Source organism: Manis javanica, chromosome 3 (genome assembly GCF_040802235.1).
Source record: "Manis javanica isolate MJ-LG chromosome 3, MJ_LKY, whole genome shotgun sequence".
In the NCBI taxonomy this organism is placed as follows: Eukaryota; Metazoa; Chordata; class Mammalia; order Pholidota; family Manidae; genus Manis; species Manis javanica.
The window spans coordinates 14,042,326-14,062,877 of record NC_133158.1 but is presented as its reverse complement, the minus strand read 5'-3'; the positions used below and the strand labels follow the sequence as shown (position 1 = coordinate 14,062,877).

General features: G+C 55.1%; 2 protein-coding genes and 1 long non-coding RNA gene across 7 annotated transcripts in view; 1 reads left to right on the top strand and 2 right to left on the bottom strand.

The window, feature by feature from the left end:
* The window catches only part of LRIG1 (leucine rich repeats and immunoglobulin like domains 1), a 99,157-nt gene extending 79,842 nt beyond the window's left edge, over positions 1 to 19,315 (top strand). For all 3 annotated transcript variants that reach the window (XM_073230869.1, XM_073230868.1, XM_037019101.2), the window contains 12 exons: positions 1,439 to 1,582; positions 3,714 to 3,794; positions 8,096 to 8,167; positions 8,985 to 9,056; positions 11,647 to 11,810; positions 13,586 to 13,906; positions 14,829 to 15,110; positions 15,434 to 15,853; positions 16,360 to 16,485; positions 16,916 to 17,062; positions 17,429 to 17,683; positions 17,789 to 19,315. In XM_073230869.1, coding sequence (XP_073086970.1) covers positions 1,439 to 1,582; positions 3,714 to 3,794; positions 8,096 to 8,167; positions 8,985 to 9,056; positions 11,647 to 11,810; positions 13,586 to 13,906; positions 14,829 to 15,110; positions 15,434 to 15,853; positions 16,360 to 16,485; positions 16,916 to 17,062; positions 17,429 to 17,683; positions 17,789 to 18,042 — 2,338 coding nt within the window. In that variant the 3' untranslated portion in view covers positions 18,043 to 19,315. The remainder of the gene's footprint in view (positions 1 to 1,438; positions 1,583 to 3,713; positions 3,795 to 8,095; positions 8,168 to 8,984; positions 9,057 to 11,646; positions 11,811 to 13,585; positions 13,907 to 14,828; positions 15,111 to 15,433; positions 15,854 to 16,359; positions 16,486 to 16,915; positions 17,063 to 17,428; positions 17,684 to 17,788) is intronic.
* Positions 9,825 to 17,422, bottom strand: LOC140848317 (uncharacterized). The gene is made up of 3 exons (XR_012128952.1): positions 16,870 to 17,422; positions 10,756 to 10,882; positions 9,825 to 10,533 (listed from the first exon to the last, which is right to left on the bottom strand). It is a non-coding gene; the product is annotated as an uncharacterized lncRNA (long non-coding RNA).
* A 712-nt stretch (positions 19,316 to 20,027) lies between the features above and the next one.
* Positions 20,028 to 20,552, bottom strand: part of SLC25A26 (solute carrier family 25 member 26) — a 145,775-nt gene continuing 145,250 nt past the window's right edge. For all 3 annotated transcript variants that reach the window (XM_073230870.1, XM_037019104.2, XM_037019103.2), the window contains one exon: positions 20,028 to 20,394. In XM_073230870.1, the coding sequence (XP_073086971.1) occupies positions 20,271 to 20,394 (124 nt within the window). In that variant the 3' untranslated portion in view covers positions 20,028 to 20,270. The remainder of the gene's footprint in view (positions 20,395 to 20,552) is intronic.

Below are 20,552 nucleotides of genomic sequence, written 5' to 3'. Positions count from 1 at the left end.
CTCCATGTTCTCCCAGTCTCCCCTCATGCCCACTTTGCGCTGACCTGGAGTTTATATTTTAGTGAATCCATTGTTACCTAACACAAAGGTCAGTAGTCCTGCCTCTTTCCTTGGGGCCACTTTCCTTGGGTTCCATGAGTGCGTTCATGTCACCGTGGACCCTTTGGGTTTAGCTTCCCGACCCTTTGCGACTGTACAGTTGCATGTTAGGCTCACATGCTGTTGGCTGGTGTCTGACAAGCTTGTGGCTCGGGTTGCGACCCCTCCAGGGAATTCCTAGGACCCCTGGTTCTCAGTTGTCTAGGCCCAGAGCCGTGGGAAGCAAGAGGGGTCTTTCAAGCCCCCAAGCCTGAGCCAGGCCACTCACTATGGTGGGGCAGTTCTCTGAGTGGCAGAGGCCGTGTGAGCCCCCGGTGTTGAGCCTCCCTGTACCCTGCCGGCAGGTGGGCATCGTGAAGTTGTCTTGTGTGCCCTTCAGAAGGGGCAGAGAAGGTCACTGAAGTTGGCTTGACCAGCCTAGCAGTTTACCAGGTTCAGGATTGCTTTCCAGCATGTGTTTCCTGTCCCAGCTTTAAGCTAAATTCTTTAATTGCAGGTGAGGATGCAATTTTGATCTCCTGCCAGGTCTTTGCAACTGATAGACGCCACAACTTATTTCTCCAGGAGGGAAGAATGTCACTGCTTGCTGCCTTTAAAAAACACATTAATCTTCTCCAAATTTGTTTTGTTCTCCAAATTTCTTCCTGCCCCAGTCCAAATTTCCCATTTTTCAATGATAGATGGTTAATATGTCAAGTAACCAGCCCAGGGCCGTCTTATGTCAGAGGTGCAGGAGGCGTGCTGGGAGGGAGGGACGGTGTGTGACTTGGGGCATTCAGTCAGACTGTTCCTGCTTTCAGTAGGCGAATCCAGCTCAGAGGCTGGCTTGGGTGGGGGTATGGGCGCCCAGGTGGCAGCCTCCCGTTCCTTGGGCACAGCCCAGGTAAGGCACCAAGTTCTCAGAGGCAGGCCTGTTCCGGGCGGTGGCTATTGGTGCCCTCTGCTGGCCGCTGTCAGGAGTGTCCCCGGGCTCCTCGCTCATCATCAGAACCCGCTGGGATCCTGTCCCTGGTCTCAGGCCACGGTCGTGAGATGGCTATCATAGCCTGAACCAGGCCCAGCCGTGGGCATCAGCATGAAGGGGTCAGAGCCCCGAGTGTTCTTGCACCCTGCGACCTTGCACAGTCCTCAGTTTACCAGGTGAATGGTGATGACCTCTGCGAGCACTGCAGGAATCAAACGACACTGGTGTCGGGCCCTGATGGTTTTCTAGCCGCACTGCCCTATCTGCCCTGGAGTTCTTGGGGGCCTGTGCGTGTTCTGCCCGGGTGAGACCTGCTGACTGGGGTGAGCAGGGAGCCCCGGGACCCGGTGGTGACATCTGCCTTCTCCTCCTCAGGGTTCTGTCCTTCAACAACCTTACCCGGCTGGATGAGGAGAGCCTGGCCGACCTGAGCAGCCTGAGCATCCTGCGCCTGAGCCACAACGCCATCAGCCACGTCGCCGAAGGCGCCTTCAAGGGGCTCAAAAGCCTTCGGGTTCTGTACGTGTCTCACTGTGGGGTTGACAGGGTGGGAGAGTCCCCAGCTGGGAGAGCAGAACAGAGCAAACAGATGCTTTGTTGAATTCCTGCCTCAGTTTTGAATCAGAACTGAGCCCAAAGCTGCCCTGTTAGGGGTGCAGAGTCTCAGAATGATCCCCGGGAAGGGAAGTGGGTGAGTGGGAACATGTCCCTCACGGACCTCAGTCTTGGGGGTGGTGGGGACTCAAAGCAGCGGCCAGGTGGTGATCCCACGTTGTGCTTGGTGGGCTTCTGGGTCCTGTCGCTGGGCTGAGAGCTGGAGCTGCCCCAGGACAGTGGTCATGTGGCCAGTCTTTCCAATCTTGGATCTTCCCACTGTGGCTTCTGTTTTTAAGTCCTGAATACTTTTTCTCCAAGGCCCGGGAATACTGTGGCTCCTCTCTTGGGGCCAGTCTTGGGGTCAGAGTTTGAACTTTATCAGCCCACCGTGTTCAGGAGGCCCTGCTTCCAGGAGAGGTGATGGATCAAGGGACCTTGTGTCTTTCCTTGAGCCTCAGCAGGGGCCATTGAACCAAACAGAGGGAGTAGTGCCATTCCCTTTTAAGTTCCCAATTGTGTGGGGTTACCAGGCATTGCTTCAGGATGCTTTTCTGGGACTTAAGATTTTGCAGTTGTTGTTTCTGAGAACTTGCAGGCAGCTGTCAGCACAGAGCCCCCGTTGGGGTGGTTTGGTGCAGCGAGTGAATTCTGAGGCCGCCTCCCCTGGTGTGCCCCGCTGCAGAGGGGAGCTGTGTTCCAGCGTAGCAGGCGGAGGGCCTCTGCACTTGCACCTGGCAGGGAGGGCAGAGCAAGCTGTAATGCCAAGCCGTTGCCGGGGAGCGTGAAGGAGCCGGATGCCAGGCTATTCAAGCCGAGGTCAGCCTTCCAGCCCTTGCAAGGCCTGAATGACAAGGCCGGGAATGCTGGGCCTGCGCAGGACAGTGAGAAGAGAAAAGCTTTGGCAGCCAGGCAGAAGCAGGGAGACAGGCACACAAAGCCGCAGCCACAGGTTCCCGGCTTTCAGGGTGAAGATAATAGGGAGGAGCCCAGTGAAAGGAGGAGGCCTCTCAGCCCTGGAGTCTCGGCTCTTTGAGCTTCTTGCTGTAAATAGAGGTCAGGGCAAGCATTGCACTTTTCAGTCAGGGCTCCCTCCCTCCTGGCACGGTTGATTCCTCCGAAGGCCCTCCCCAGAGCCGAGAGTAGCGCCCTTCTCTCTTCCCAGCCACGTCTGCGAGGGCCCCGGGGAGAGGAAGGGGTCCAGCCGAGAACCTTGTGGAAAGTTGGAGGGCTGATGGTGTGGATGAACGGGGGCCTGGCCACCAGGTGGGATGAGTCGCCTGGCAGAGACCTGCCTGTGGATGAGGGGGGAGGAAGCTGAGTCATCAGCCTTGTGATTTGCATTACTGCAGACTGGGCTGAAAAGGCGGCCTCAGCCTCCGAGGCTGGCAAGTGGGTCACAAGTCTGACTCAGCGCCCCAATGCCGCCCCTGGCCCAGAGGCAGTTCCTCTGCAGGCCCCCGTGAGGAGCTGGGGCCTCTGGCCTCCAAGCCCACTTGCCAGCAGTGGAGGTGGCCCCAGGAAGTGCCCTGGGCCAGGGCCTCTTTTTTCGCTGGCCCTTTCCTTCAAGTGCCTTTCCCAGTTTCTCAGTCAAGTCCAGAAAGGGGAGTCTGGTTGGTGTGAGAGCAGACAGGAACCTTCAAGAACCTTCTGGGCTGATTCTCAGGGCCAGGGGCCAGAGGTCTGCTCTTTGGGGGTGGAATACAAAGGCAGCTTTGCCACATGCTGTCTGTACCCTCTCCTTGCCCAAGCTAAGCCCTAGCCAACAGGGGAGCAGCAGACGGTGCCCAGAAGCTATGTCTGAGGCGTGTGTCCTCTTTTGGGGAAGGCGGAGAAAGGCAGGCCGCCGCACCCCAGGGTGTGCATATGTGGGCTTCCGGCGGCTCGGTGGTCGCCGCTCTCTTGGCCATATGCTTGGCTGGGTATCTAGAATACACCTATGTGTTTTGAGCTTCAAGATGGCAAATCAGGTCTCACTCGGTTCTCCAGCCTCATGTTGAAGTGTGAGTTGAGAACTCAGAGTGGATGGTGAGCTGTCTGTCTGTCTGCTCCCCAGGGATCTGGACCATAATGAGATTTCGGGCACAATAGAGGACACCAGTGGCGCTTTTACGGGGCTCGAGAGTCTCAGCAAGCTGTGAGTATCTTGGTGTTTGTAGTGTGTCGGGCTCGCGCATGGGAACATGGTGCTTCGGCTCCCGCACATCTTTGTTCTGGGTCCCCCGAGGTCTTCGTTTGTTTGGGAAGAAAACATCCTACCTTCTCCCTGGCCCATGGCCTCTCCTTCCCTGGGCAGTGGTGTCTTTGGGGCTAAAGACTTGGTGTTTGGGGGCTTGTCGAATCTTGAATCTTCTCTTCTGCTTAATTTGCGATGTGTGAAACAATTAAATGTCTGTGGTTCTACGCACAAACCTTATTCAGTTTCTAGGAATTGTGTGAAATGGTCAGAAAGCCAAGTACCTCTTGATGGTTTTTGAGTCTAGGGTCAGTATTTCTGTCATCAATCATAATCTTTAACAGAAGCAACCATTACCAAGGGTAATATGATAGCTATTGTTTATTCAAGGTTTCTGGTGTTTTTTTTTCTTTTTTTCAAGCTGCTAGAATTTGCTAGTTATTCTGCAAGGCGTGTGTTTGTGTGTGCGGAGTCGGGGGGGATATGTCATGATGTCACAAAGGCAAGCGCTGTTAGGCAGCTTTTTTACAGCTGTGGAAACAGAGGTGCAAGGGTTTAGCCTGAGACCAACGGTGGTAGGTGGGCGCTCAGGTCCTGTCGGGCTGCAGAGCCCAAGTTGTGCGTCCCCGGTCCCAGCCTACCAGTTCTTCCTGCACTTACCACCCGCAGGGCACAGAGGGGCAGAGGCTGGGGCAGTGTCACTGGAGGGGGGTTTGGGAGGAGAACATGGCGCAGGAGACAGCCACCAGACCAGCTCCCGAGTCTGCTCCAGGGGCAGCAGAGCTGAGCACGAGCATAAAGTGAATACTTTGGAGGCAGCACTGGAGTCTCGGAGACTCGAGGAAACCCGTGGTGGGGTGTCTGTATAGTCAGTGCTTCTGGTTTGAAGTGGGGTTCCTCACACCCTCGTGTTCACACCCTTTCCTCATGGAGAGCTTGAGTAAGAAGGGGTATTTTGGCTCTTGAGAGTTGCACCTCCTCTTGAGCACCCTGTATTCTGACAGCAGGTTAAAAATACCTGTCAGGCTTTCCTTTTCTTTCCTGACACAATGCTCCTGCCTCCCCTGCCTCTGGGCCCCTCCATCCCGCACGACTGGGCAGGGCAGGGCAGGGCAGGGCAGCCAACTTGGTGGGGCTCAGAGCGCACTGGAGTGGGGAGGCCCTGCCTGGCCTCGGCGGGGACCACAGGCTGGGCGAGGGTGGGGACACGGACGCTGCCACCAGGGTGGTGTGGGGCCTGCCCCTCACATGCAGCCTGGAGCCGTTTCTTGGGCGCTGTGGCTTCCAGCTGTAAACAGCTGTTAATGAAGGAAAAAGGCAGCAGTGCCGCTTCCCCCTCGCCACACCCAGTCACCTCAGAGCACCGGCTGCAGGCCCTGTGGCCTGGCCATGGCACCCCACCGCTCCTGGGGAGGGCCTGATGGTGGTGGGGAGCGGGAGCCAGCGCAGGCTGCACGCCCCCGCCCAGTGCCCCCGTCGCGCACTCCCTGGTACTGCCGCCGCAGCCGGCGCCCCGGGGCCCAGCGCCCGTGAGGGTTCACCCCGGACGCGCTCAGGGCTGGTGCCAGGGATATCCTAGAACGGCAGGGAGCAGCTCTCCTGGCCTTCACTACGTTCGTGACTCGGGGCCCCCGGTCCGTCCTGCCGTGCAAGGGGCCGCAGAGCCATAACGGGCTCCGTGTGCGCGGGCTGCGGGTGCTGCCCTGCCCTGGTTGCCCTGCTGCTGAGCCCAGCCGTTTTGGGTAGTTCTTTCCTGGAGCGCCCCGGCGCGGGCCGACGGTTTCTGGCTCCGGCAGGTTCCTTTCTAGCGGTTTGCCCCGGCCCAGGGCCCCCCTCAGGACATCGGGGGACGCCTGCGGGTGGGGCAGGAAGGGAGCAGACATGAGTGCGGCGCAGAGCGCGCGGGGCTCCAGCGGAAGGGCCGCCGCACCAGTGAAGGCCAGTCAGGGGTGAAGCGCAGGACTGGGTCGTCAGGCCGCGGCGGCGAGGGGGGCGGGCGCTGCCCCCCCACAGCCGAGAGTGGGGCGCGGAGCCGCTGTCCCTGGGCCGCTGGGGCGGGGGCTGCGCGGGGCAGGTCCTCCCCTCGCTGCACGGGGCCCGGCCAAAGGGCCGCTGGGATGCATGGCTGTGCAGGCCGGAGAGGTGGGTGGGGAGGCGAGGAGACGCCCCGGCGGTGGGGGGGTGGGGGCAGCTGGCCTGCCGCCCCCTGTCCGGGAGCCCTGGCTCAGCCAGGCGGCCCTGAGCGCCCCACGTGGTGGGCCAGGAGGAGCCCAGCCCCGGCCCCAAGGTCCGGCTGTGTGCTGGGACAACATAGGGACCTAGTTTAACCCACCAACACCGTGACTCTCCCTTGCGTAACTGAGAATTTGTTTTATTGCTCTTGTCACCATTAGAAATAACAGTTTGCCCTCCTTGTAAAAGAGGCCAGTGTGACTAATGTTTAATGGATGAAATACAGCACAACTTTCTCCTGGAGCTCCCTGCCGGGGGATTTCACTCCGCGGCTGAGAATGGTTTGCCGGGACCCGGAGCTCGCAGCACCTCCGCCTGGGGTCGTCCCGGGTGGGAGCGAGCGGGAGGCCGGCAGCGGCCCCAGGGCCGGGCTTCAGTGCCCTCGTGCCACCATTTGCGGGGTGGGTGCGGCAGGGGGCCTGAGCCCACGTGCCCACTGGCTTCCTGGGTGCTTGGGCTGTTTGTGTTAGAATAAAAGCTTCAGAGTGAGAGAGTGTGGCAGTTCTCTGAGTATAAGGTTCTTTTCACGTCCAGCAGAAGGCCTTGGAGACCGAGGAGAGGCAGAGGTCTCTGACCCTTACCCTCCCGAGGCAGGGGGCAGAGCTGGCTTTGGCTACTGGTGGGGCTTGCGTGGAGGGCCTGAGAGGAGTCGGCTCCTGGTGAGGAGTGGGGCGTCGGGAGTGTCCCCGCAGGCGTATAGTGCGCTGGGGGGCAGGTTGAGCGCGCCTCCTCGAGTCCCTGGAGCTGGCCGGGGCTGCTCCCCACGAGCCCGTCTTCATGCAGGAGCAGGCACCCCCCGGGAGCCCTTGGCATGGAAGTCAGAACCCAGGACCCAGGTGTGGCAGTGCACAGGGTGCCCTTCCTTTCTGCCTTGTCAGGGAGGTGCGGGTGCCTGCTGTTTTCCCCGGGCCAGATGGTAACACAGATCTGAGGGCAGAGCTGGCCTTGAGTCGAGATTTTACCCTTGCTTTTCGGTGGTGTCCTCGACAAGGGGTCTGTATCCCTGGCCTGGCGATCCTGAGCTCCCAGGAGCTGGCTCCCAGGGCCATGTGCTTAGCAAGCCCTGTGATGCTCCCGGGGGTGCTTCCAGCAGGGTATCTGCTGGAGAGGAGGGCAGAGCTGCAGCCTTGATGCCCCTGACCCCACCCCCACAGGGGCTGCCCCCACCGGAAACAGACCTCTCTGCACAACACAGTCTGGGGGAGGAACTCATTCTTCCGTGTAAATTGCAGGGGCCCAGGTTTGGGTCTCTGAGAAAACTGTGGTCAGTGACTGCTAAGGCTGGGCCTGGGCCTGCCTGGAAGCAGGAGCCTTTTCTCATGGATACGTAGTCCAGGGGTATAGGCCTTAAATAACCTTGATTGGCCCTTGGGCGTGTTGACATCATTTGCAACTGGGGCTTCTGACGAAGCCAGAGTGCTGTGGCCTGCCTTGTAGGGCCTAAAGGGCCTCCTGGCCGGTGAGGACATGGCTCCCGGAGGCTGCATGCCTGTATGTGCTCGGGTGCAGCGAGCTGGGGAGTTGGTCGGAGGGACGCCTGTGTTCCTGGCCTCTTGTTGTCTACTTTGGGAACGTTTATCCCCAGAATGCAGTTTTCAGAACCTTTGACTCTGCTTCCTGTCGCTGAAACAGTGCTCTGTCCCTGTCCCATGAGAACATCGCCAGATTCCACCCTCCACCCTTCCTTGGTGGTCCTGAGAGAGAGGGCGGGCTGGACAAGGTGATTTCCACCTAGCATTGCAATGGGCCTTTTAGACGAGAGGGTGTATGCAATTCCAACCTGTCATCACTGATAAATTCTAATAGAGATAAAAGAACTTCATTTTAGAAAGGGGAAGGCCTGCATACTTCAGGCCCGTAACCTGAGTGCAGGTCAGATGCCCACCTGCTGCTCCCAGGACAGACTGATCAGGCAACACCATCCTCGTTGTGTGTCCTTCTCCCTGTCCGCCGGTCTCACCCCATCCCCCTTTGTCTTTTTTTTTTTCTCCTCCTCCTCCTTCACGTTTGTGGATGTTTGGAAACTACAGAACTCTGTTTGAAAACAAGATCAAGTCCGTGGCTAAGAGAGCATTCTCGGGGCTGGAAGGCCTGGAGCACCTGTGAGTATCTCACCAGACCTTCCCTGACCCCTAGGCCTGCAGAACACGGCTGCCAGCGATGTCTGCTACCAATTTAATCACATCTTTGTAAACTGAGAAACAGGCTATTTGGAAACACCAGCTGCTTCCCTTTCGGTCTAAGTCAGCTTTAACTTTGACCTTCATTTGCCTATGGCAGAACAGTTACAGAGCGTGGGGCCAGGCGGTGAGCTCTCAGTTAACACAACTGGTATTCGGACAGATACCCACCCCTGTCCCCTGGCCTGCCTTGCCTGTGCTGCGGCTGCGGACAGGCCCCTGGCTTCCTGCCTGCTTCTGAGAGGGTGCTGGTCCTGCCACAGGCCGCCACCAGGCCCCAACATCAGCATCAACACTGAGCATGGGTGGGGCTTAGCAGGCAGGTTTTCTCCTGGGGTCGTGCTGGCCCTGAGACGTTCCCGTTATCACCATCTGGGCCAAGTGCCTCTAGCATTTGATTTTCAGTTTATTTGATTATTACCTCTTTCAATAGAGTTTGACCTGAATTTCGTTGGGAAAGGTTTTCACTGTTGCCTTGCCGAGCAGGCCCCAATGTAGTTTTGATATTGCTGTAAATGCTGGCTGGGTTCAAGTTGCCCCACACGCTGTGGCAGTATTTGTGAAATGACAGCCACTTAGATGACGGTGGCATGAGGACACAGACTGGCTGGTACCTGTGGGGCACCGGTGAAACCAGGACTGTTCTGAGAAGCCTCTGAGCCTCTTGGCTCAAACACATGGCTGACTTGAAGGGGACCTGGAGCTTCTTTGCCTAAGTGTAAAGAGTGGTCTTTTGCAGGAATCTTGGAGGGAATGCAATCAGATCTGTCCAGTTTGATGCCTTCGTGAAGATGAAGAATCTTAGAGAGCTGTAAGTACCTGGGATTCCACGGCCCCTGTTCACATGAGCAGAGAATTTCAGAGTAGGAACAGCCTTAATTGTGCACTGCCTCACTTGATAGAATAACTGTGATCATTTATATTTGTGTATAAGATGTCTTCTTTAAAAATGCCCAAGGGGCTTATTCTGATCAGAATCAGCACACTTTTACTTAAAGGGCTACAAGAATATATATTTTTTACTTTGTGGGCCATATAGTCTCTGTCATGACAATGCAACTCTGTTGTGGCAGAAAGCAGCCATAATATATATGGATATGCTTGAGATTTGAATCTTACAGCAAAATAAAGGTCCTCACACAGGTGCCAGGCCAGCTCCCCGTCCCAGTCACTCCCCAGGGGTCTGCTTTAGGTTTCTGCTGTGGGGCTGGCACCTCTCTGTCCCCCCCTCTGCCCCCTCCCACCCCCCACCCCCGCCTCGGAGCCGCCAGACGGGCCTCAGGAACGAAGGTGAAGGCAGGGCACAGAGACGGTCACCCTCTGGCATCACCGTCATGCCCGAGAGTCCTGTCCGTGGCAGGATAGGGTGGGGCATGGACAGGGACACGGTGAAGCGCATATGGCAGAACGTTCATTGTAAAATCACAGTGGTGAGTGCTTGAGTGTTCACTGGTTCTTCCTGTAACTTCCTGAGACTTTTCAAATATGATGTTGGGAAGAAGAAAGATCTGGTGAAATGGGAAGAGGGTATTTTGAGAGAAACAAGTAAGGATGGGAAGAAATTATTCTTTTGGCCTTCTAAAAATTGAGGTTTCTTGAGACAGTTCTGTGGCTGGGACGCCCCTACCCCACCAGCTCCGTCAGGGGCTCTGGAGGCTCATCCGGGCCCCTGCCTGGCCTCTGTCAGCTGCTGTGTGTCCCGGCTGGGACCGGGCCGGGCCCGGCCCTGATGGGAGAACCCTGGTACTTCCTCTTGGCCTTTTCTGACCCTGTCGCATTGTGGCAGGTTGTACTGTACAGTCAGTCATCCTCTGGGTGAATTTCCACAAGTGATGATTAGGGGGGCGAGAGAGTGTCCTCACTGCCTGCTCTGTTTCCTCTCCATCTGTCCTCTCGGTCTTAACGCATTCTTTAGGGGAGCCTTTTCTCCACCTCGGGTACCCCCCATCTTCTCTGAGGTGGGCTGTCCTCTGGAGACCGTAGGCAATTCTCAAGGGATCTAAGCCCAGCAAGGACACTGAATGTGGGGAACGGGGCTTACCCCTTTCCACACACATCACTGATCAAGGAAAAATGACAGATTTATTCTCCCCAGTTTGTTCCTGTGGCTCCCATGTAGTGCGGCCCTGCGAGGCCGAGTGTCTCCCTCTAGGCTTCTGGGAGCGGTTGCTGCAGAAAGGGGCGGCCGGCCAGAGGCCCCCCCGGGGGCAGCTGTGGAGCCTCGGACAAGGGGGAGTTCCTCCTTTCCGCGCCTCACCCAGGCCTGTGCGGCCTGTCAGCCACACCTACTGGAAAAGAGAAAACAAAACCTGGTTCATTCGGTGGCATGGCTGATGTGGGTGGAAAAAGAGGCTACTGCCGTAGCATCGGCCCCCACGGTGTGTCTGGTCTACACATCCTTGGGCCCGTTTTGTCTCCGCAAACCAGTGAGAGCTGACTCCAGGGAAGCCCGCGGGCCCTCTTTCCCGGTCTTCCTCCCTGCCGTGGCTGGTCCCCATTCTCTAACTCACGGCCTGAGGTCTTCCATGAACAGGGCTGCTAGACTCTTTGGTTGACTTATCTTCGAATGACTCCTCAGGAAGGAATGTCCGCTGAGATGGCAATTCCGATTTGTGTGTAAAAACTTATCCTCGGTTGCTGAGAAATGAAAAAGAAAATATTCTCTGTTTTGGTTGGAGCCTCAGAAAACCAAAGTTGTGCATTCTCATGCTCCCTGGGCAGCGGTCATTAAGCAGCACGCACTCCATGGGGAGTGGAGCCCAGCCCCGCCGGCCTCCTGAGCAGCACTGGGGCAGAGAGAGAGAGACACCAGGGAGGAGGAGGTGCCTTGGCCAGGCTGCAGGGAAAGCAGGGACACGTGGAACTTGACCAAATGAAAAAAAAACAGCAGCCATGAAACAGGTAGAGAGAAAGAGCCCTTCTGAGAACGTGTTGCAGAATGTACATCAGCACCTCAGACTGAGTTTGGAAGCCCCAAGTGGCTTCTCAGGAGGTAAGCGGGGAACGGCCAGTGCGACTCCCCGTACTGGAGGGTGACGTGGTGTCCCCAGGGTCACCTGGGAGCAGTGTCTGCCTTTGAGCATGTGTGAACACTCTGGTTTGTTGCTACTCAGAGCGTGGTCCTGAGACCCGGCAATGTCGGCCTTACCTGGGAGCATTGTTAGAAATGCAGAATCTTGGGTTCCACCCCTAACTTCTGAGCCACAAGCTGCCTTTCATCAAATCTCCAGTGCAATATACGGACGGCTCGAGCCACTGGAGGGGAGCTGCAAGAAAACCCTTTTTCCATTCCAGCCTGCTGATGCTGATGAGCTGATCAGAGGCGATTGACCATTCTGTGTGCTTAGGAAGGACCCCTCCTCTCTGTGGCCACCCCTCAGATGCCCCTTTGTTCCTTTCAGCCATATCAGCAGTGACAGCCTCCTGTGTGACTGCCAGCTCAAGTGGCTGCCCCCGTGGCTACTGGGAAGAATGCTGCACGTCTTCGTGACGGCCACCTGTGCCCACCCAGAAGCGCTCAAGGGCCAGAGCATCTTCTCTGTGCCACCGGAGAGTTTTGTGTGTGGTAAGAATGTCTTGGTGATTTTTTTTTTTCCATGAAGGACAAGGGGGCCAGGAGGAACTACTCATTATGGGAGTAATTTCTGTGATCAGAGTAAACTCCAGCCCACAGTCACCGATCAGCTGCTGGATGCAATTTATTTCCCACGGAAACCACACATAATATTTACTGTACAGTTGCTCATGATGTGGTTGACGGAGTACGTGCATATAATCAGAAGGGAGCATGAGGCGGTTCAGTCACAAAATCAGAACTATCGGTTACAAGAAGGGAGTTGTGTAGTTTGAAGGCACTCTGCACCAGGTTTAGCTGTGAATTTACTCTGTGTGAGAGCCTGGGGTTTAATGTGTGTTTCTTCCCAACCCCAAGAATGAAAGGTTAAATACAGGAAGAACGAGTCTCAGGAGAACAGTTACTGTAGTAAAAATAATTCCTTGATGTTGACATGCACTCTTGCTGTTTCTTGAAACCACTGAAATTTTACACTTGTGGCTTATGGTTTTTTTTTTCCCTTCTGAGTGTTGGAGCATAGGTTTCTTCATCTTTTTGACCAGGGGTGGTCAAAATCCAGGTTTAGTTGCAAAGAGCACAGAAAATGCTACACAGCTGCACACACAGGCACACACCACACTCAGAAGTGACGCAGCTCACGGAGATGTGGTCAGAGGGTGAGGTGAACTCTGAGTCGTTCCTGGCCTCTGCGAAGCGGGAGGGAAGGTGGGATTCCCAGGCCTGACTGGAGCCACTGGGCAGGTGTGAGGCCCTATGCCTTTCTCCCTCCCCACTCTGCCCCGAGCCTTGGGGGTCATGACTGCACCAGGAGCTCCCCTGGTGGTATGGGAACCCCTGTGGTTACTTCTCTCTCCTATTTTGAGGGCACAACAATGGCCAGTGTGCCTGCTGATGTCAAGACACAAGTGTCGTCCTTCTGGCACCCAGTCACCCCCACCACTTCTGAGCACAGGCTTGGCCCTGCTTTCTCCTGGCGCTGTCCAGCAAGGAGCCTTAAAAACATTGTCTTCCCTGGGAGTGCCCGTGGCCTTCTAGAGCTTCAGGAGCATGTTGGATGTGTTTCAAAGCACACTGCCGGCGTTTCATTCACCTGATCTTCCTTTTTAGAGTTTTAGCCAGCACTGAGGATGGGGCTTCAGGATGAGCTCCAGAGCCATTCTGCCACCCCCGATGGTGGCTAGGCCGCTGGGTGCTCGGGGTCACCAAAGAGCTGGGCGGGGAGGGATGGGGCCGAGGGTACGGTGTAACGCACTAAGTTTTCTTGTATTTCTCTGTGGGTTGTTACAGCCTTTGGTTGTTCCCCAGAATTCTGACAAAGTTGACTGTAACCATGGTGGCTAGTTTTTTCGCTGCTAGGGTGGAGGTGCAGATTTTGGAAGTCCCTATTCTGACATTCTGGAAGTACTTACACCCCACTCCTTTTGGAGTAAAAGTCTGTGGGTATGGTCTGTGCAGTCATGCCTGGCGGTTCTCGTTTGTTAGTGCGTCTTGTGTCGTCGTCTTCTCATGGACACTGCCAATTGCTTTGATAATTGAGTCATGGTGTGTTCACTCATAATCAGGGAGTGTGACCACTGTTTGTGGACTTATAATTAGATAAGGCCAGGCATCCCTCGGGGAAGTCCCTTACAGTGCTCGGTGACCCTGAGGATATGCAGGGAGCCTCAGAGATCCAGTCTCTGCTCTGACTCGATTCCTTCAACAGCAGCTGGTTGCCGTGGGTCCTACAAGCCTGGGTAATGTACAGCTGACTCTTCTCTTCCCAGATGACTTACCGAAGCCGCAGATCATCACGCAGCCAGAGACGACCGCGGCCGTGGTGGGCAAGGACGTCCGCTTCACGTGCTCAGCAGCGAGCAGCAGCAGTTCGCCCATGACGTTCGCCTGGAGGAAGGACAGTGAGGTTCTGGCCGACGCCGACACGGAGAACTTCGCGCACGTCCGCGCGCAGGACGGGGAGGTGATGGAGTACACCACCATTCTGCACCTCCGTCGCGTCACGTTTGGGCACGAGGGCCGCTACCAGTGTGTCATCACCAACCACTTCGGCTCCACCTACTCGCACAAAGCTCGGCTCACTGTGAACGGTATGGAGGTGATGTGCTTGTTCTGGTGGAGGTTTCCGTGAAGCCGCACTTTCAGTGTTATCCACATAGACACGGATCCCTGTGTCTGTGGGCATAGGAGACCTGTGCGGCACTGGGGGCCCAAGCCTTGTGTTTTTATCCATCTATCACTGCTGCCCTCTGAGGAGACGCCTCGAAGCCAGACGGCCTGCCTGTCCAGAGGCTGTGGAGTTACAGGGCCGGTGCGTGTGCACCAGCCTGATGGCAGAATGGCCCTGGGGCTGTTTGACAAGGACTTGTCACCACACAGCCAGCTTCCGGGCCTGGGAAGGTGGCTTTCTTCATTACCGTTGCAATGAGTTGAGGGTAGAAGAAAGGTGGTAGTTAACACCCTGCCCCAATAACCTCATGAGGTTGTCCAGATTATAAAACCTCCAACTGGAACTGCTGTCCTATTTAAGCCCATCAGACCATAGACACACACATTCTTTACTATGATTTGGTTTGTTGTCCTGGTTATTCAGAGAATCCCCAGGGTCTGGGTGCTCACCACCCTGCCAGCGACCATTTTAAATGCCTCAGCTCTCCAGTGCGTTCACAGTAGTGTGGCTCCCAGGGGCTTCTCCACAGCTGGTGTCCTCACTACAGAAGAGCCGGCCCACTGCTTTTCCCAGAGTGAAGGCCTGCCGTCTCCCCTAGTGGTGTGTCACGGGCGCAGACCCTTCTGTTCCCCAGCCTCTCCTCAGGTGGTTAATTACAGTAGGTAAGTGTCAGGCTCTCACGTACTGGGTGTCAGCTACATGAAATGTTTCACAGAAAGCCTTGTATTTGAGGGGATGATGGCGGCCTCAGGTGTCCCACCAGACAGACTCATGGAAACGCAGTGCAGGGAGTGTTTGCATCTAGCTTTCCCGGAATGTGAACCTGACTATATATTTTGCAGTGTTGCCGTCATTCACCAAAATGCCCCACGACATTGCCATCCGGACTGGCACCATGGCCCGCCTTGAATGCGCTGCCGCTGGCCACCCCAACCCCCAGATTGCCTGGCAGAAGGATGGAGGCATTGATTTCCCTGCTGCTCGTGAACGACGTATGCATGTCATGCCAGATGACGACGTGTTTTTCATCACTGATGTGAAATTAGATGACATGGGGGTTTACAGCTGTACTGCCCAGAACTCGGCCGGCTCCATTGCAGCTAACGCCACGCTGACTGTCTTAGGTCCGACCATTGATATGCTGGGTGGGTGGTTGTGTGTCGTGAACTGGGCAGGATGGGTGTGGTCTCAGGGAAGAGAGACTCGGGAGCATCGCAGGACAGGTGGGGAATAGGAGGGGCTTTGAGGGGCTGGGGCTCCTGAGTCCCTCATCCTTGCCAAGGCTGCCCTGCCGGAATGCTAGTGATCTAGTCATTGTGATAGGGCTCCTGAAAAGCTTACTGCTCTGATGAAAAACCTATTTATATGGCATTGTGTCATTACGCTGCCTTGTCTTTTGGAGCAAGTGAGGCTGAGGGACCCTAAGGTCTCCCCTGACTTCTTGCAGAAACCCCGTCCTTGGTGGTGCCCTTGGAGGATCGGGTGGCGTCCATGGGGGAAACAGTGGCTCTCCAGTGCAAAGCAGCCGGAAGCCCTCCCCCGCGCATCACCTGGCTCAAGGGGGACCAGCCTCTGAGCCTCACTGAGCGGCACCACTTCACCCCCGGCAACCAGCTGCTCGTCGTTCAGAACGTGGTGGTGGAGGATGCGGGCCAGTACACCTGCGAGATGTCCAACACCCTGGGCACGGAGCGTGCGCACAGCCAGCTCCGCATCCTGCCCACGCCGGGCTGCAGGAAGGACGGGGCCACCGTGGGCATCTTCACCATTGCGGTGGTGTGCAGCGTTGTCCTGACGTCCCTCGTCTGGGTGTGCATCATCTACCAAACCAGGAGGAAGACTGAGGAGTACAGCGTCACCAACACAGGCGAGCCACTGCCGGCTGAGGCGGTTTTCAGGGGGGAGCAGGGTATTATTCCAGGTCCAGAGGCTTTTTCAACAATTTCAATATAGTTACTAGGACCTTTGCAAATATGGAGCCGTTCTGGAAAGCTGAGGCTCCAGTCTCCCTGACACCATGTCATTAAATGGCAATGCTCTCAAATGCAAGTGTAGAAGACTGCTCCCTGCGGTCCTCCGGCTCCTCGGTAAGCGAGGCCCTGGGCCCAGGCTTCATTGCCATGTGGTGGCCTAGTGCTGTCCTGACCACCCACAGCTGTGCTTCCTGTCCATCCTCTAGCTTTTGTGCACCCAGACTGCTGCACTTTTCACCCCAGGGCGTAAAGTAAGGCTGAACAGACTTCATGAGTGCACAGACATTACATTACGGGTGTTCTCTGCACAGCCTTGTCTGGGCCTCGCTGTGTACGTGTGTCTGCCTTGTCACCACAAAGGACGGGACACCTGGTATCTGAATGTCCTATCTCCTTGCAGATGAAACCATCGTGCCACCAGATGTTCCGAGCTACCTCTCCTCGCAGGGGACCCTTTCTGATCGGCAAGAAACCGTGGTCAGGACTGAGGGGGGCCATCAGGCCAATGGGCACATCGAGAGCAATGGTAAAGCCTCCAAGGCCATTGTGACTGTGTCCTTAGGAGGTGGGCTTAGCTACTCCCCAGCACAGGTACCTGCTTGCACTGCATCGAGCACATGGGAACCAGGAGGTGGTTGGGACCTAAGGCTGTGCACTTTCTGCCAGGTTTGAAAATCTCTTCCAGAAGTGGCTGTGCCCAGGGCTGCCCTCTGTGTGCCAGCCTCTCACAGGTCCAAGCCCCCACACATCACTGGGGAAGACTGGCTTGGGGCACGTTTATGTGTACAAGAACTGCTCGGTACAGGGCTCCAAATGCTGAAGGGTCTGCCTGCCAGGCCTCCTTGGGTTGCCCAGGAAGCTAAAGAATGAGTGTCCCAGTAGCCTTGCCCTGTCTTCCCATGAGACTTACCTCAGTGCTAAGCACAGCTTTTCTGCCTGTGTGGGATCCATTGCAGGTGTCTGTCCAAGAGACACAAGCCACTTGCCAGAGGTGGATGCTCGCGGCATTCCGTGCAGGCAGCCGAGGCTCTGTGGTGGATACAGTACGGAGCCCTGGAAAGTGACGGGAAAAGCTGGCGGTACACCTGGTCCACAGAATATAGGTAGGTGGTGCTTGCATTTTGGTCTGGGGAAGTCTACATTCGGGTTGACATGTTCATTAAATGTAAAGGGCAGACACATTATCAGCGTGTGTCAACAGGAAGCTGTGGCCTGGCTCTCTTCTGATTCCAGAGTCAGTAAGTCTATGGTGTGGTGAGCCGGCTCTTTCCAGATTTATAAAGGGCAAGGCCCAAACAAAAGAACCTTCTCGCAGGGCTTTTTGAGGCTACATTTCTCACTGTAGGGAAGACTCCCAACACTTATGGGCATCCCACTCTGGGTTTTTCTAGAGGGGAGACGGGAGTCTGCACTTTGTGTGGGGATGCAGGCTTCCAGGGTGACTGTTCTAACCTGTGTCTGTCCCGCAGAGCACAGTGGCCTGCTTGGAGGTGGTGACTACAACACTGACATGGACAGTTACTCCAAGGAACAAGCCTTCTGTCCTCAGCCTGTGGCCAGAGACAGCAGACACCCAAGTATGCGGAGCAGCCAGGAGCCCAGTCGGAGCCCCCAGGATCATTCCCCCCACCATCTGACCACTGAGACTGTGGAGGGGTCCCTCTACCCCAGCAACCATGACAGAATGCCAAAGAAAAAGCTTACAGCACCACTAGATGGGAAAGGTAGAGGGTTACTGTGTTCTGGGGAGCTTCCCGGAATGGGATGGGGTTGGGGGGAGCAGCTACCACCCAGCCGGAGGCTCTGACGGGCCCTCTCCTCTGTCACAGGGGCCTGGCCTTCGGCAAGGCTGTGTGAGCCGGACTCCAGGGGCCTGCAGCTCTCCTCTGCGGTGACTCCAGGTAACCCCGCGCTCAAAGGAGCCGCCTCAGGCTTTCCTGACGCCCCTGCTGAAGGCCAGCACTTGCTTCTTTCCAACGGACCGCTCCCCAAAGCTTGTGACTCCAGTCCTGAGTCCACACCACTGACAGCACAGCTCCCCGGGAAGCGGAGCGTGCCACTGCTGTTTGCACCAAAAATCTAAACTTTGTCTACCTCAGCTCCTGGCAATCTCTACAGGAAGAGGTAGGAGAGGCTGTGAGGCAGCTTGGGTTCAAGCGTCACCGATCTGTACATAGTTGTCACTTCCATGTGGAGTATCAGAAGTTTAAAGGCCTTGCATCTGAAGCACAGAACTGCAGGAGGCTAGCATGTACAAAAGGCAGGGAAGTATTTGATACCATTGTACATAAGAGTTTTCAGAGATTTCATATATATATATTATATATCTTTTACAGAGGCTATTTTAATCTTTAGTGCATGGTTAACAAATCCTCCAATTTTGACAATATTATTTTTCGTATCAGGTTGCTGTTTAATTTTGGAGAGGGTGGCTACTTCTGGTGCCTTAATGCATGGATGACATTTATAGAAGCTAAAAACCATATTTGTTCCCAGGAGTTTTTGGTGGATGAGAACTGCACTTTGGAGGCCCGGCCCTTTAGGGTGCTTTCCAGTCAGAGACTGTGCACAGAGCCCTGCAGCAACATGGACCTGTGCAGGGAGGGGCTCTTCCTGGAAGGTTTAAGTTCCTTCTCGAGCAAAGTAGAACCAGAGGTCTTAACCCACCACAAGCACTGGTTCTGAACGGTTAAGCACTGCCTTTCTTCTAGATAAAAGCAGATGTGGTAATTGTCATTTGAGGCTTTTTAATAAGATAGAGGCTGCTGGTGTTGGTACCTGTGGATTTTTCAGTAGTAATGTTTTGGTTTGCCAATGGAATTTGGGGGAGAAAAAAGTTCCAATCCCTACCTTTTAGGCTGGCTCCTCTCTACTGAGGATCTGCAGCACGTCTGTCCAGTCTTCCCTTCACACAGACAGACCTAGTCTTGGGACTAGACAAGCTTTAGCCCCCCCACCTGGCTATATTTGCACTTTTGAGACCTGTAGCTAACCATCTTGTGAGTGCCAATGTGTAATTTCAGGAAAAACTACATTGAAACAAACAAGGTCCATAAAATCTCAGAAAGCAAGTTCCTTTAGCCAAAACGCTGAAGGTAGGTATTGATAAAATGGTTAACCTATGTTAAATATCACTGTTCTAAAGGCTAAGCACATTTAGAAGTTTGTTACTTCCACAAAATATGTGAATTTGCTGCTTCTGAGAGGCAATGTGAAAGAGGAAGTATTACTTTTATGTACAGAGTTATTTATTTATAGAAATTTTGGTACAATGTACATTGGAAAACATGTAAAATATTGGAGTGTCTAACAAATGGCATTGAAGTGTTTTTAATAAAGGTTCATTTATAACTGTTCATTGTGTAGCTGGGGTCCTTCTACCTCCACGAACCACTTTACCCTGTCAAAGGCAGTTCTGTCTCATCACTTTTCTCACCACGAAGGAAAACATTTCTAGGCAAGGCACAATACTACTACTGCTCCAGGGAAGACCCACCAAATTCCTGAGATTTCTCTCTGCATTCTTCTACCACCTGGAGCTTATTCGTCAAGCTCCAAAATGGTGACCTTCCCATTTCATCGCTCCTAGTCAGTGTTGAGTCTAAAACTCCAGACAAAAAGCTTTACTTTTGGTTAGAAACAAAGAAACACGCTGCAGGGCAGAGCCAGCCAGGCCCGGCCCTTCAGTGTGAAATGGAGCAGCATGCGCACAACTCCGCGTCCCCGGCCGCCCGCCTGGCTCACCTGAGCAGCAGCCGCTTGCTTCCACCCACATGGGCCACTGGACACTGCTCTGTAAAATAATACAGTGGTGCGTTTTTATAGGCGATACCTGAGGGTAGTGAGGAACAGCGGCCTGCTGCCCAGCAGAATGCCTGCTAAGTGCACCGAGCAGTACCTGCTGTTTGAAGGATGCAGTAACCTTACCACAGTGGGGAGACCCGCCCCCCTTCCCCCCCACAGCAGCTTCCCCAAGGCTCATTCCTCTTCCAGTCTGACCATCCTGTTAGAATTACAACCCTCTCTTCCTTCCGCTGAGACCATGAGAGCAGGAAATGAAGCTACAGATCGAATTGAGGGGCCTCAACGCAGCCTCCCCAAACTTATTTATTAAGGGGTTCTGAGAAAGCTGTTCACAGTACCGCCATAGACGGTGCTCCGTCTGGCAACAGCGAGGCTGTCGCAACATCGTCATCTCAGCAGAACGGCTCTTCAGCGCTCTGACTTGCTCAGTCGGCTGAACAGCAGCTCGCCGGAAGGGAGACGGTCCTCGGAGCGGTCCCCTTTCTCCAGAGCAGAGGTGAGGCTACCTCAGACTGCGGGGCTCTCTTTGCCAAGTCCCAACAGCAAGCTGCGAGTCTGGTCATAAGCACCGAGAAAGATGAACCCTCCCAGACTGATTGCTGCCATTCGAGGGAGGACACCTGCAAATAGTCTACATGGGGAGAAAGCAAGATTTTAAAAAAATTACGTGTGTAAGAAAGGTTAAATTCTAACACTCACAGCTTGCTCGATTCCACATACTATGCTCATTAACCACCACACAGCACCTGAAATGTGTTTTCCTTTCAGAATGGCACTACGTTATATTCC